Genomic DNA, 16211 nt, shown 5'->3' on the forward strand with positions numbered 1-16211 from the left:
CAGCGGGAAGGGAAGAGCTGCCTGAGGCTGCTTTAGATGAGAGGAGCCGGGGCCACGCTTCGAGGTGAGGGGTCCCAAGGAACAAAGAGGTCTGGGAAAGGCCGTGGGGATGGTGGCGCGGGGCTTTGTGGAACAAGCTGCGGGGAGGCGGGGCCGGTACCTTGCCGTGCACACGCATCCAGCGACAGTACAAGGCGTGCTTACACAGGCGGGATGCACGGCCCAGCTCGTCCTTCCCCGTCGTGGCGTTGATGACCTCGATGGCCGAGTCACCCACCGTCCAGTTGACGCTGAAGTTGGGTGCCTTCCCTGGCTGCCGCGCTTCTGCGTTGCTGATGCCTGGAACGGAGAGACACGGGCGAGGTGACGCGGGGCTGGAGGACGCGGCCCACGGGTGCACGGGCCCGGGTGTGCTCACGCCGTCCAGGGCCACCTTGCGCTGCCCAGAACCGCGCTCGGCTGTGCCCGGGGGGTGGGCATCAGTTCCACAGAAGCCCAAAACCTTGAGGCCTCCCTCGGGGTCCAGAGCTAGATGTCCGAGCGTGAGAACCACTGCTGGGGCTAATTCAGGTCACGTGAGGTTGTGCCCTGAGGGCGGACCCTTGCACACCACACCCGGGTCTGGTGCTCACACCCTGCACACCAGGGGCCGGGCCGGCCAGGCTCCCCCGCCCTGCACGCACTACACCCCAGAGACAAGGAACCTGACTTGATGAGTGCAGGTACGTTTTCTTTCCACGCTGAAATGGTCCTAACGAACCGAGTCTCACTTGCTGGGCCCGAGAGATTCTCACAGGACACTCGGAAGGCTGGAGCTGGGTGCGCACCTCCCCCATCGGTGCCCTGAGCTCCAGCCTCCATTCCTCGGGGGGACACGGGCCACCCTGACTCGGGGTGTGTCTTCAGAACACGCCCACAACGGGAGCCCCCCGCCAGGTGCGCCGACCCGGCTCCGTGGGGCTCCCCCGCTTGGGCCACGCTCTGCTTCTGCTCCAGGGACCATGGCCGCCCTTGAACAGAATGCTATAGCCGAGGCCACAGGCTGGCCCCCAGGCTGGCTCAGAGTGTGGAAGATGCGACTTGAAGCCACATGATGGAAGAGACCCCAGTCCATGGGGCAAAGCGGCCACCGGTCTCGACGCGGGGTGAAAACCCACACACACGTGTCACCCAGGTCTGGGATATTCACTGAAAGGGACTGGAAGGTGTCTCCTGGGAAGTCCATGCCCTCGTGAGCAGGGCAGAGGCCACCGGGGGCCAGAGGCTGGGCACCTGCCGTGCCCACACTCAGGATGGGGGAGCCCCAGCCCTGTCCGTGAAGCTCCTCACCAGCAGGGCCGGCCGCGGGCGCCGGCTCATGCTCTCCGTGCTCCCCGACAGCTCCTCCTGCACGCAGTACCTGCCAACCCCCCGGTGCACGGGACAGGCGACCTGCCCCGACCCTGCTGGTCCCTGAGAGCCCCAGCGAGGGACCTCACTGTGAGGAAGAATTCAGGATTCGCCTTCTCTGTTAACCTGGTGATCACTCTTTGATTCCAAGACGTGTGCCGTGAGTCCTACTTTAGGCAAACGTTTTCACTGAGGCGTGACAAATCACAAGGATGCAGCCTTGTGAGTTTTCACAAAGCGAGCACACCCACAGCCGGCGTCCTGGCCCCGGAGCCCTCCCGCCTCCACAGCCGCCCCCTCCCCCGAGCGGGCAGCCACCGCACTGACCCCAGCACGCTGACTGGCGTTGCCCGCTGCGAGCTTTACACTCGTGGGGCCACTTACACAAACAGATTCCCCTGTGCCTGGTGCCTTACACCCGAGGTCACACCCCTTCCACGTGGCCGTGGCCCGCCCAACCTCACTGCCGCACAGGACCCTGCTGGCAACACATCACCGTGGACTCTCACTTCGTTGTTTTTCCTAGTTCTTGGCTATTCTGAAGAGTGTGTGCGTGAACGTTTCTGACCACACGCTTTGGTGAAACATGCACATATTTCTGACAGATGGACACTCGGCGCGTGATGGCTGGGCACTGCATGAGGTATTGCACGAGACCACTGGAAACGTCAGACAGACCAGATCGAGTTGGCTACAACACTTTTCTACATTAATCAATCACATGTAAATGTTACAATGAACCGCAAAACAAACACACCAGTACACATCTGCTAATAAGCAGGGAGTAATTAACCAATGAGCAAACTCACCACATAGTTCAAGAAACCACCTGAAACACAGGAAAATCAAACTAAAGTTCCAAATCAATTCAACAAAGCCGCCTTCCTAAAAAGAAGTCCCACTGGCTGGGACTGGCGCAGGAGTCTAGCACCTCGATAAACTCACAGAGAGGAATGTGCTCATGAACCAAGCGGCCCCGCAGGGAACTGGACCGTCACACAGCCCCTGATACGAATGGCTCGTGTTTCTTCCCCACCTTGTCAGGAGAAGTTTTTAAAAATGTTTTATTTTCTTGAGAGAGAGAGAGAGAGACAGAGCGGGAGCGGGGGAGGGGCAGAGAGAGAGGGAGACCCACAATCCCAAGCAGGCTCCAGGCTTCAGCTGTCAGCACAGAGCCCAACGCGGGGTTCGAACTCACGGACCGTGAGATCACGCCCTGAGCCGAAGTCAGACGCTCAACCGACGAAGCCCCCAGGTGCCTGAGATTAAACACAATTTTAAAGCATCTGGGTGAGATATCACTTAGTTTTGGTTAAAATGTGATAAAACTGTGTGTTGTCAGTAAGCAAACAGCAACAAGGAAGATCAGTTAAGCACATCAGAGACGCCACGGCTGACCAGGTTAAGGGGACCCGCAGCTTGTGGGCCACTAGGAGTGACCGCCTGTCCACAGCTCCATTTTCCAAAACAAAAAGGACAGGAAGAGAGGGCCATCATATTTTTTTTAAAGGCTTTAGATCTTCATTAATTGCTGACCTTGCTGAGACAATGATGTGTGTGTGAAGGGCTGTCTGGAGGGGGGCTGACGAGCGAGCCTGAGTGGATGTGGTGCACGAGTCCGCAGGCCGATCCCCCCGGGACCAGACGCTCAGGCCACACTCCCTCCGTCACATGGCTGAGAGTCCACACACACAAGCCCTCCGCCGGCCATCCTGGAGACACCACAGTTACGGTGTGTCACATGCCCCACAGGTGCCACGGCCAGGCCACCCACACACAGCTGAGCACAGCGACCCCCACAGCATAGGCGGGGAACCTAGAGGCTCTCGGGACAGAGCAGCCCCCTGGGACAGTTTCTCCTGCTGCTAAAGCCACCTTTCCTCTCTTCACCACCCCCCCCCACCACCACCAATCTACCCCGCTACTCTGAGTTCACACTTGCCAAGTATGCACCTTAAATTCTCCCCTTGGTCTCTGCTGTCCAGGGAACCCAGACCAAAACATGAACAAGGCAGTCGAGCTTCCAACTCAAGCCAGTCCCAAACACCCAGCTGGCTTGGCTGAGCAGGTGCACAATCAGGTCTAGATTGCAAAAGCATCTCTCTCTGAGGGTGACACAGAGAAGGGACCAGTGTTCAAGAGTGGGCTTTCTGTTTTACTGTGATTTAAAAATAAATTCAGGCTTTCACTTCTGTGTGGGCTGGAGTACAGCTGCTGGACTTACCCCCACTCCTGAAATCATAAACCAGACAAAATACATCAAACACCAGCCTCCAAGAGCCAGGACATCAAGCAAGGAAGGACAGTGGTTTCTGAGAGGCGGGAGACACATGAGGTGAGCCCATCTGTGCCCCCGGGGTCTGCCCAGGCATCCAGGCCACGGTGAGGGAAGAAGGAACCCAGGCGGAGCCTGCAGACTCCCTGAACGGAGAGCACAGGAAACAGGGCAGCCAGGGTCCGTGCGATGGCACGCAGAGGGTCCCCTGAACATCAGTGGCACACACACTGCTCAAGACTGGGTGAGAACTGCCTGGAAGGGTCAGGGAACATGCCTAATGCTCACACAAAGGCATGAAGTGTTTAGGTATACCCTTCTAGAGACTAAGGGTGCATCTGGTAGATGAACTACACTGGATGGTACCAACCGCAGAATAGAAAGATCTAGAATAGAAGAAAGATCAGTGAACTTAAAGACACAATAACAGGAACTATGCAAAATGAAACACAGAGAATGGGGGGCCTAGGTGGCTCAGTCAGTTGATTGAGTGTCTAACTCTTGATTTTAGCTCAGGTCATGAGCTCATGGTTGTGAGTTAGAGCCCCGTGTCAGGCTCCACACTCAGCGTGGAGCCCGCTTGGGATTCTTTCTCTCCTTTTCTGCCCCTCACCCCCCACCCCCTCCCCCCAAAAAGACAAAATGAAACACACACAGAGATTGGAAAAAAAGAAAACCCAGCAAATCATTGAGCTGTCAGACAAATCTGTCAGTCCGACACACATATAACTGGGTTCATGAAGGATAAGAGAGAAGGTGGTACAGAAAACGGATAAAAATGTGACAAATTTTATAAAATCTATAAACACACAGATCTAAGAATCCTGATGAAGGCCAAGCACAAGAAATGTACGGAAAACCACACCAAAGCATGGCAGTATGAAGAGAAAATGCCCACCACGGCCAGTGGAAAAGGCCTCACACATGGAGGGACAAAGATGAGACAGCAGATTACTTTTTTTTTTTAAGTTTATTTGTTCATTTTGAGAGAGAGAGAGAGAGAGCAGGCACGAGCAGGGAAGGGGCAGAGGGGGGCAGGGAGAACGAGAATCCCAAGCAGTCTCTATGCTGCCAGCATGCAGCCTGATGTGGGGCTCAATCTCCTGAACTGTCACCTGAGCTGGAACCAAGAGTCAGATACTTAACCGACTGTGCCTCCCAGGCACCCCAAGACAGCAGACTTCTTACTGGAAATAATGCAAACAGCACGACAGGGGAGCAACTCTTCAAAGTGCTAAAAAGAAAAGAAAGAAAAGAAAAGAAAAGAGAAGAGAAGAGAAGAGAAGAGAAGAGAAGAGAAGAGAAGAGAAGAGAAGAGAAGAGAAGAGAAGAGAGAAGAAAAGAAAATCCTGCCATTCCAGCAAAAATATACTTTCCCAGAAATATATATTTTAAAAAGGAATGCAAAATAAAGACTCTTCCAGACATACCAAAGCTGAAAGAATTCGTCGTCAGACTTGCACCCCAAAGAATGTGAAAGGAAGCCCTCCAGGCAGAAGGAAATGACACCAGCTGTAAAGGGGGATCTACTTCAAGGGATAAAGAACACTGGAAGTAGCAACTCTCATCTCTTTAAAAGTTAATTGGCTGTTGGGGCGCCTGGGTGGCGCAGTCGGTTAAGCGTCCGACTTCAGCCAGGTCACGATCTCACGGTCCAGGAGTTCGAGCCCCGCGTCGGGCTCTGGGCTGATGGCTCGGAGCCTGGAGCCTGTTTCCGATTCTGTGTCTCCCTCTCTCTCTGCCCCTCCCCCGTTCATGCTCTGTCTCTCTCTGTCCCAAAAATAAATAAAAAACATTGAAAAAAAAATTTTTAAAAAAAAGAAGTTTTGCATCTCTTGTCGTAGGTGATGCTGTCTGTGGGTTTCTTTTTACTTGTGCCTCTTTGTCCAGTTTTGGAATTAGGATTAGGTCAGCTGCTCTTTTCTATGACGCAGAAGGTTTATATAGAAGTGGGACGGTATGTTATTTGACAGACTGATTAAACTCTGCGATCTTGCTGGAAGGTAATTTGTTGATGATATTTTCAGTGTCTTTACTGGAAGTTTCCTTTGCCAGATTTTTCTATTTCTTTGGGGGTTAATTTTGGCAATTTACATCTTGCTTGTCCTATGTTGTTATGATTGTTGTTGGTTTAAATTTTGACGTCCGCCTCCGTATCTGCAGATACACTCCAATTCCTACTGTTAATTTTGTCTTATCTGCCATTACATTGTTAAGTAAAATACTACTCACGGCATAGGGATCTTTTGTTCTTTCAAATCAACACCTTTTAGTTTTTTAAATTTTTTTAGACTTTTTTTATTTTCGAGAGAGACAGAGACAGAGCACGACCAGGGGAGGGCGGAGAGAGAGGAAGACACAGAATCGGAAGCAGGCTCCAGACATGGAGCGTGTCTGCACAGAGCCCGACGCGGGGCTTGAACCCACAAACCGTGGGATCATGACCTGAGCCGAAGCTGGACGCTCAGCCGACTGGGCCCCCCGGGCTCCCCTCAACACCTTTTAGTTTCACTGATGGATCATGATCTTGTTCCTTGCTCCCTCCTTCCCTCCCACTTTCTCTCTGATTTTCTTCCCTCCCCCTGCACTTAGCTTCTTCTGTAGCTCGGCTGTGGCTTTCCCTCTCGATTCTGGACCAAATGCTGAGGACGCTGGTTTCCATTCATGCACTCGAGGCCAAATGTGATTCTGTCAAGTGAAACTGTGGCCCCGTTTCATCATGTTTAACATGTGAATTCTGAGAATCCAGTTCAAGGTCTGGTTTCTTCGCCAATCTAAGATTCACTGTAGAGTCTAACCTTCGAGAGGCCAAGGCTTTTGGGTTTTAACTCTTTCTAGCTAACTTTAAGGTTTGGGGCCCATGGTAAGAGGAAGTCGCCTGTACACTCAAGGAGTCTGGATTTAATCACCCGCGACAGCGACCCTGTGATACACTGCGGGGCTGAGTACTGTGACAGACCTGAGGGGACTGTCCTTAAGTCCGAACTACTTAAGGGAGACGATTTTGAGCACCGACTTCAAGTGGATTCTCTGTCTCAAACTGATTCCTCAAAATCATACCAGTATTAGGCCAAAAGCCAGCAGTCCTGTTCAGTCTGAGTCCAGAGGCCTGAGAATGAGAGGTTGTAACTCTGAGTCCAATAGCAGGAGAAGGTGGAGATAGGACGTCCCGGCTCAGGCAGTGAGGCAGGAAAAGGGGGCAAATTCCTTGTTTGTCCACTTTTTGTTCTAAGTAGACCCTCGGTAGGTTAAAAGATGCCCATCCACACGGGGAGGGCAGTTTGCTTTCCTGAGTCTCTCCTGATTCAAACGCTAATCTCATTCTGCAAAGGGCCTCGCAGACAGAAAGGTCTAAGCTCATGCCTTTAGCCACTCAAATTGACACAGAAAAGCAGCCATCATAGTACCTCAGTTTACCAATCCTTTCCTAAATGACTTCTGGGGTTTCCTGGACTTTCCTTTTTCTCTTTTCTTTTCTTTGTTATTGCTCCCAAAGAAACATTTGCTTTCACATTATCATAAAGACCATTCAGTTTCTCACGTTATTTGTTAAAATACATTCACTTTCTTCTGAAAAACTTTCTTTTTAGAGCTCTCTAATAGGATTCTCTGTTCTAACTTGCAATGGTTACTTTTTAGGCTCGTTGATAAGTTATCTTTTTCATTGTCTTCTTGGATTTACAAAGTATTATTTCTTGGATCCCATATTTTCCTCTTTCCTAGATATCTTTTTCATTTCACTAAAATATTCTCACTTTTTTTTCCCTCAAAAATATACATTAGAAAGAAATCCTCTGAATCCTGGAATATCTGCAAATTATCATTTTGTCCTAATGCTTAACATTTGGTTAAATAAGAAATCCTACAAAAAATATTTTCCCAGGGCACCCGGGGTAGCTCAGTTGGTTAAGTATCTGACTTCGGCTCAGGTCATGATCTCATGGTTCATGAATTCAAGCCCCGTGTCGGACTCTGTGCTGACAGCTCGAGCCTGGAGCCTGCTTCGGATTCTGTGTCTCCCTCTCTCTCTGCTGCTCCCCCACTCGCACTCTGTCTCTCTCTCTCTCTCTCTCTCTCTCTCTCAAAATTAAACAGACATTAAAATTTTTTTTTCTCCTCAGCACTGGCTTCCAGTGTTCCTGATAAGTGTTACATAAGTCCGATACTTACTGTAGTTAATTTAGAAGATTTTAGCATCTTGTCTCTACTGCTGGTGTCCTAAAATTCATAAGGACGTGCTGGGATGGGTTTTCAAAAATTAATTCTGCTCGGTACTCAGTGCATTCCTTCCATTGCAATACTCACGGCTTGCTTCAGTGCCCCAAATTTTCCTCTCTCTCCCTCTCTGTTTTCTATTTCTGAAATGGTGCCAGATAGACATTGGATTAACTTTCTACATCCCCAGGTCTTCCCATTTCAGACTTTTCTGCTCTGAGTTATCAGACGTGTCTTTGACACACCTGCCCCCCTTCCCAAGGATCACGCTCTACGGGGAGACGTTTCTTGTGCGCAGCACGCATCCCAACGTCCAGAACAGCCTACCATACACAGCTGAGTGGTGCTTGTTGAATGTTTTCTAGACATTCAAACTGACGTTTGCTTTCCACACTCACAAAATACATATACTAATAAGGTCTGTTATTTATATTCTTTTCTGTTTCCTGAATTATGTTTACTTTCCCTCAGTTGTTCTGTTTTTTCACGTAGATCATTCTCTTTTGACCTGTTTATTTTCTTCGAATGATAATGGTTGTTCACTCACACTTGTGAATAAAAACCTTGGTTGATTAATTCGGGTAGCTGGTTTCTTCTGTTTCCTGGCTGTGTCTTCCAGGGAGGGCCTCGAGGGAAAGCCACATCCAGCCAGGACCCACATTCCCTTCTAGACCAAGAGGCCAGAGGTCCAGCCCCATCCTTGCTTGGCTGTTGGAAAGGCCGGAGGACCCTAACCACTTATAGAGTAGCCGCACGGGGGAGACTCCCACAGAGGAAACAGCTGGCCTCTCCCTAGATGTCGAAGGCCATGGGACACCAAGGTACCATCAGGAGATACGGGGTCCTGATGTCACAATTTTCTCATCTTGCTGATTCTCTGCTGCCCGGACTTTTATCAGGGTCTTTGGGTCTCCGGTGGTGTTACCAGCACATCTGTTCTGTGTCTGCCACCTGTCTGGCATGCAGGTTCCTTCAGGTCATGGACCTGTCGCCAAGCTCATTCAAGGCCATGGCGTTCCAAGTAGACAGGTGAGGGAGGGTTTTGTGGAGGTTGGGGGGGGGGAGGTGGTGGAGGTGGGGGCCTGTTTCGGATCAATTGGTGGGCAAATCTCTGACCGTAAAGGAATTGAAACTTTCGCGAATGAATGGCTAATGCTTGGGTCATTTTCCTTTGTAGTTCCATCACTTTCGTACAACAGTCAAAATAAAGGGTTACTTTTGAATGATGCTTAAACCTTACAACATTTTGCATTAAAACTACAAATGGTTGGTTAACTGAGAAAATGAGACCCTAAAGTACAAATAGTTTTTGTACTCCATCTTTAGCAAGAATGGAGGAAATTAGGTAAAAAAGAAATAGCCTAAAGTTTCGGTGCCAGCCACATGCTCCTTTGGGGGCAGAAAGCCCCCCAAGGGTCACAAAAGCAGTAGGTCTGGGAGTCCCTGGGACCAACACTACCCTGGGGATGGACGCCAATGGGAGCTCATCTTTCTGGGGCTACAAAGTGAGAACTAGGGTAATGAGTCAGTCACAGGCCGCGGCGCAGAAACCAGTAAAAGCAGGCACAGTTGGCTGGTAATGAGACTCCCTCAGCTGCCGTAAACTAAGTGTGCTGAATCAGAACTTTTAGAGCAAAAACGCAAAGAAACTGGGTTGGCCCAGTAACTGACACAAGCAAAAAACTTACGACACTTAGCTGGTGCTGGTGGTTTTTCTTCCTTCCTTCTTAAAAGTATTTTCTGTGGTTTCTCACATATTAATGGGTAATCAAAAATTAACTATAAATGTTTATCTATTTTTAATTTGAGGGGGACAGAGAGAGGGAGAGAGGGGGGGGGAGGGGGATGGAGATGGAGGGAGAGGGAGGGAGGGAGCGGGGGAGAGGGAGAGGGAAAGGGAGGGGGAGGGAGAGGGAGGGGGAGGGAGGGAGGGAGCAGGGGAGGGAGAGGGAGAGGGAAGGGGAGGAGGGAGGAGGAGGAGGGGGGAGGGGGAGGGGGAGAGGGAGGGAGGGAGAGGGAGGGAGAGGGAGGGAGAGGGAGGGAGAGGGAGGGAGAGAGAAGGAGAGAGACGGAGAGAGATATTAAGCAGGGGAGGGGCAGAGGGACAGAGAGACAAAATCCCAAGCAGGCTCCAGGCTTATCGTGGAGCCTGACGCGGGGCTCGATCCCATGACCGTGAGACCGTGATCCGAGCGAAATCAAGAGTCGGACGTTCAACCCACTGAGCCAACCATGTACCCCAAAAAGAATTATGTACATAATGATTAATAACAGGTATCCAGGGTCGCCACGGGCTCCCATGACGGAAACTGTTAGCCATTCGATACCTGCCCAGGAAAACGTGTGCAGTTTACAACCTCGACGCAAGCGGCCTCTGTTCAGCAAACAGCCCGGGACCTGGGTAGGAGTAGGCGCCCGCAGTGTGGACGCCCGGGCCTCAGCCTCTCTGTCCGCAGACCCCTGGGGTCGAGAGAGCTGCGAAACAACTTGCCTCTGGAGCCAGGAGCAGAGAGAGCGCCCTTGCGACTTTGGTCCTGGTCTTCAGTGAAGACGCCTCCTGAGCTAAAAGGGAAGTGAATGAAGCCATCAGGGCGGCTCAGGCTCCTCCCGGCCTGGTCACTAATCCCTGATGGGCCGCCTCACACCAGGGCCTCTGGCCAAACAAGACTTCCTTCTTGGAACCCGACCTTGGGGTTTCGTGACACCGACTCTGGGGAAGGGCCTGAGTGCTCCGTGCCGGACAGGGACGTGCGTGCTGGCGGTGGCCTGGCCCCGAGGCACGCCCGTCACCCGGGCGCAGGGCTGCAGGCGGGATCCTCGCCCAGACTCCGCGTTCCTGAGGCAGCACGGGCCGAGCGCACGGAGTCCTAACGTTCCCACCCCGCCAACGGGGCAAGGGCGACAGGAGAAGGGCCTCTGAGTTGGATGGAGGAGGGAGGAGGCCGGGTGGGGTGGGGACCAAGCCCAGGCCAGCAGTCCCAGGAGGGTGCGCAGCCCCGTGTCTCTGTTTTGCGTGGGCTGGGAGCAGGGCGGTGATCTTCTGGAGCCCTGCAGGGACCGCAGCCCGTTCCACCCGTGAGGGGTGACGGGAAGTACGGACACACGCAGGACAGGGTTCGAAAACACCACCAGATCAAGTATAACAACCGTTGCTTTTGAAAAATCTTCCAATATGTCAATTAAATAAGTAACTGCTTTACCGTTAAAGACACCCACAGAGAGAATTTTTAAAAAACAAGCAAACCACATCCATAGGAACTTATGAGTTTAGAGGACGCTTTCGGGTCACCTGGGTGGCCTCCCAACAGAACCTGCCATCACCGTCACCGTGTCCACAGCCGGCAGTGGCCGGCACTCCAACGCGAGCGCTTCCTGACATCAGGGGCACGGAGCTCCCGTCAGGAAACTCTTTTCTAGGCCTTTCCAGCCCCTGGTGCCGGCTCTTGCCTGGAAAACACGGCCTCCCCCGCTGTGCCTCACACCTGCTCTCTCTCCTGCGCTTAGGGCAAGACGCGGACATGAGCCCCTCTGCCCACGGTAAGCGCGTACGCGGCTTTCCACCGGGCACGCCAACGGCACCCCTGCTTTCTCTCTGCCACGTGCTCAGCCCCTGCCTCCCTCCTGCCTTTCCAGAGGTCCCCACGCAGGCTGAACCCACAAGAATGCACTCGCTCCCTCAGCACCGCCCTGGCCCTGGCTGTCGTCATGTTCTGTGTCAACGCTGGTGACACGGCCGGCCATGAGTGACCCCAGGGCCCTGGGACCGTCCAGACCGCTGGCCTTTCTTCCCCAGTTCTCCAGGCACCTGGACAGCAGCCCCGGACGGGCCGGGCGGCTCCCTCAGGGGCCGACAGATGCGAATCAGAAGCTTGCAGGTGCTGGATGTGCAACTGATCTGGAAAGAAGATACGACAGTTCAAGAGGCTCCCGCGTCCAAAACGCCAGGGAAGGGAATCACGTGAGTGCTCGCGGCCCCGCGGTCACAGCTCGCCACCGAGAAGTTCCACGCTGACGTAGAAATGACATTCTTCCCGTCTGTCCTTGGTGGCATTAAGGAAGTCGGCCCACCACCACATCGGTGGAAGAGCCCCTGGATCCGCTGTGGTTGCCGGCAACAGTCTCGTTTAACGGGCCGCTCCCCGCGCTGCGCCGATGGCCGTCCTTGTTCCTCTCCGAGGACACCGCGGCCTAGGTCCTGCTACACCGTCATTCTCCTTCAACACGGGACGATGTGCGATACAACGTGAGGTGAAAAGGGCAGGACAGACGTCGGTGAACTGTAATAAATACACGCACACGCGCGCACACGCACACACGTACGGACAGGGCCGGAAGGAAACCCACAGTGTCCTGGCTGTTCCACTGTCCAGGCCACTTGTTAAATGTAGGACTTTCCTAGAAGGGCTTTGCTGTGGGGCCCATTTTAAAGGAGTGCGACCCTACCCCACTTCAGACCTCAGTGCTCACTGCCCTAGACCCCCCTGCCCGAGTCCTTGCGTCGTGACAATATCATCTGCTCAGATTTCCACCCAGGAGGCCGATGTGCGCTGGTCCGCTGACGGGAGTGGCGTCTGCACCTCCTCCCTGCTCGCCCCTCTGGCTTCCGCCCTGCAGACCTCACGGGAGTGCCACAGACTGAAAGCATCTTCCCCAAAGCTACTCACTGCACAGACTTCAACTCTATTCAAGGAAAACCAACCAAACATCACTGTTTCTAAAATAAAGCATTTATCCAAAGTAAAATATCTCAAATAGTTCGCATTTTTTATTTATTTTTTTTTTTAATTTCTTTTTTCAACATTTATTTATTTTTGGGACAGAGAGAGACACAGCATGAACGGGGGAGGGGCAGAGAGAGAGGGAGACACAAAATCGGAGACAGGCTCCAGGCTCTGAGCCATCAGCCCAGAGCCCGACGCGGGGCTCGAACTCACAGACCGCGAGATCGTGACCTGGCTGAAGTCGGACGCTTAACCGACTGCGCCACCCAGGCGCCCCTGCATTTTTTAAAAAATATAATTTATTGTCAAGTTAGTTAAATACGGCGCGTACAGGGTACTCTTGGTTTTGGGGGTGGATTCCCATGATTCATCGCTTACATACGACACCCAGTGCTCATCCCAACAAGTGGCCTCCTCGGTGCCCGTCACCCGTTCCCCTCCCCCGGCCCCCCTATCAACGCTCAGCTTGTTCTCTGCATTTAAGAGTCTCTTATGGTTTGCCTCCCTCTCTGTTTGAAACTATCAAATAGTTTGCATTTTGAAGCGGACTTCGATGCCAAAGTGATGCTGTCCAGTGGCCCAGCATTTGAGAAATATTCTGCTTCCTGAGACCTCAGCGCTGCCCCTGGATTTCACAGAACTCCCACACGCTTGTCCAGAAGGATCGCGTAGGGCCCCAGCCCATCCCCATCCTGGGGAGGGAAGACCAGGAAACCGGGCCATGCAAGCTGCCAGCGTGACAGAGCGACAGCAAGGTGGCCCGGCTCCGCGGGAGGCCCTCTGTGCCCGCAGGCGCTCTGCCACAACCTTGCGGCTGCGTGCTTTAGGGTCTGGGAGTGGAGGGGATGCGGGGGAGGGGAGAAAGGAGAGCAGGCCCGTCTTCGTCGCAAATACACACAGGACGACCTCAGGGTCTCTATCTTGCAAACACGATTTTCATATCTTATCACAGGTACGTACGCACTTCATATACACGTGACTCAGTTTCAGTCAACAGGGCGCAGGTTCCCAACTACCGCTGAGCGACAACTCTGTGCCACGCGTCTCCCAGTGCGGTCAGTGTCCGTGAATCCAGAGGTCAGGTGACCGCTGAACTTACAGACCACGGAGGCTACACGGAGAGAGCAGTCTCCCGAGTCCGGGAACCCGTGTGCCGACCCACAAGGAAATACTCACGCTCACCTCCTGTGTCCCAGCAGACGCTCCGTGCACGTGGACGCCACGGCTGCAATTTCCCACCAAGCGTTAGCAGAGTCAGTATTTTGTCTTTAAAGGTCGGGGTTAAAGTCAGGGGGGCTGCAGAATTTGATCAGACACAACCCCCGGTTTCCTCCATTGTGCGTTAATTCACGCGCTCTAAGAGACGTGCCTTCAAACGAAATGCCACACCGCTTTTCCCCAGGGAAAGGTGAGCTAGTGGCCAGCACCACAAACAAGGCAGCACACGCGCACACACCGGGAGAAACACATTTTAGTTTGGGGTTACGGTTTTAGTTCAGAGCTTTAAAAAAGTAAGCAGAACGATATTTTCAAAAGGGAAAAAAATACCTTAACTGCATCCTTTAAACGGGCTGAACTGAGAGATTAGGACCCTTGCATTCAAGAGCTGCTGTTCCCTCACCGGTCACCACTGAGATGCTACAGGGGACACAGCAGACAAACCGGTGACAAAGGGCACTCGGGCATGTCATCACTGACACATCCCGGACCCGTCCCGGGTACGCCCAGCTCCGTCGCCAGCCTCCCGAGAGCGAGCCGGGCTCGTCACGGAGACGACCAATCCCGGGAGGCCCAGCCCAGCTTCGTCTCGGACGCTGACGCCTGCGTCATTTCCGTGGCATCTGCGAGCCTCTCCCGCCGACACAGAAAAACACGCAGGCGCCAAGTGTGGGCTCTGCAAAATGCCAAGGCTTCCAATCGACGAGAAGATGAAGCGTATGAGGCCCCACTTACGATGGCCCAGAGGCCCCGACACACCGCCTTCCACCCTCACAGAGCGGCCCGGCCTTTCTGACCGCCAGAGCAGCGTCCCTACGGCGTCCGCACTGGCGAGACGCGGGCCCGGAGAGACGCGGTTATCTGAACAAGGAAACGACCCCACCGGAGAGGTACTTGCCGCTGAGCAGAGGCTTGTTGAGGGCGTACAGCGGGGGCAGGTCTTCTATGTTTGCGATCCGCTGGTACATGGCCCTGGAGAGGTGGTCCCCGTGGTAGAGGCTGCCCAGGATGATGCTCGAGAAGTAAATCGGCTCCACGAAGATGCTGAGCAGTGAGCCCTGGACGCCCACCACGTTCCACCTGGGGGCAGAGGGAACACACGCTTGAGTGCAAGGGGGGGGGTCCGTGTCGCACGCGCACCGAGCCAGCGCCACGCACGGCTGCCTGGTCGCACTCACGCGCCCCGATGCGTACAAACAGGAGAAGACAGCACTTAAAAATTTAAGTGACGTAGAGAAAATCCTACTTAACAATTATTCGGAGCTGTGGAAACATCTCTTGCCTTTGTGCCTCCCGTGGCACACCCTCTGAGGCTCAGTTCTAAAAGAAGGTTCAGTGAGCCAAGTTTCTTGGGAGAAAAGTCAGAAGAGAAAGTAAATCTTTATGTTATTACTTCCAATAAAAACAACTGCAAAGGAGACGCTGAAAACATCAAACCGGTTGCCTGCTCCTTGGTGACAACCCCGGGCGGGGCCTGGTCTGACACATGCAGGGAGGCTCGGCCGGGGGTGGGGGGTGAGGTCCCTGCGGCGGCCGGCCCTCCCCGGCCCGCAGCGGGGACCGACCCGAGCAGGACGGCGCAGGACGGGCGACCGTGTGCTCGGCTGACGCTGGTCAAGCTGCGTTCCCGTCACTGACAACCTAGGCTCCTGCTTGAGCCTCTGCCCTCGCACCGGCACGGCCCTGCCCCCTTCCCACGTCCTACAGACAGCAGCAGGTGCTGGGCACCAAGTCCGTGGGGCTGGGAAGGCGCGGCCCACGTGTTCTGGGGCCAGGGGGGCCGTCTGGACTGGGAGCGAGTGGAGCCAAGGCAGACACACGATCAAGAACATTAGTGGAGGGAAATCAATCCAAGGGAAGGCAAGGTCCCCAGAAAAGGAAAACCTCGGGGAAGGTCCTGAGGGCAACCCTGGGTTGCAACCTGGGTCCTGGGGGCCCAGCCAGACCTGGGAGGGGGTGCGGTGGCTGCCCCGAGAGGAAGGAGAGGAAGGTCGGGGGAAGGCAGGGCCAGGACCTACCCGGGCAGCCTGAGGCCGATGGGGAGCCACCACTCCATCTAATTTAGTGGAAGTGTTTTTAGGAGACGACTCACCTCCACGTTCCTCTGTGTGTCAGGAAGGAGCCACAGGCAGAGGCCGTGGGAAGGCCGTCTGCAGGTCACAAGCGGGTGGGGACAGGGAAGTGAGGCCCCTCTTAGAAACATCCTGGGCTTGGGTCTGGGGGGCTGCGGGGTCTGGACAGGACGTGGGGGCGGGGCTGGGGTGTCGTGCAGTGGGGCCCAGGCCACTCCGTCTAGAGCCCTCCCTCCCCCGCTCCCACTGCTCTCACCTCACGGCCACTGGACTTCAGGCCGAAGTCCAGTGCCCCCCCTCCGCCCTCATGGAAGGAGACAG

At 53.9% G+C, this 16211-nt stretch overlaps 1 protein-coding gene across 17 annotated transcripts in view; it reads right to left on the reverse strand.

Moving 5' to 3' along the window:
• Positions 1–16211, reverse strand: part of ADARB1 (adenosine deaminase RNA specific B1) — a 133816-nt gene that overhangs the window by 4732 nt on the left and 112873 nt on the right. For 13 of the 17 annotated variants that reach the window (XM_023238631.2, XM_045036499.1, XM_045036498.1 and 10 more), the window contains 2 exons: positions 14717–14898; positions 161–339 (listed from right to left, as the gene is read on the reverse strand). In XM_023238631.2, the coding sequence (XP_023094399.1) occupies positions 161–339; positions 14717–14898 (361 nt within the window). Of the gene's footprint in view, positions 1–160; positions 340–14148; positions 14239–14716; positions 14899–16211 lie in introns of those variants that run through there. The other 4 variants (XR_002735752.2, XM_019839288.2, XR_006584737.1 and 1 more) reach the window with 4 other exon arrangements.

This window comes from Felis catus, chromosome C2 (assembly GCF_018350175.1).
Source record: "Felis catus isolate Fca126 chromosome C2, F.catus_Fca126_mat1.0, whole genome shotgun sequence".
NCBI classification, from domain to species: Eukaryota; Metazoa; Chordata; class Mammalia; order Carnivora; family Felidae; genus Felis; species Felis catus.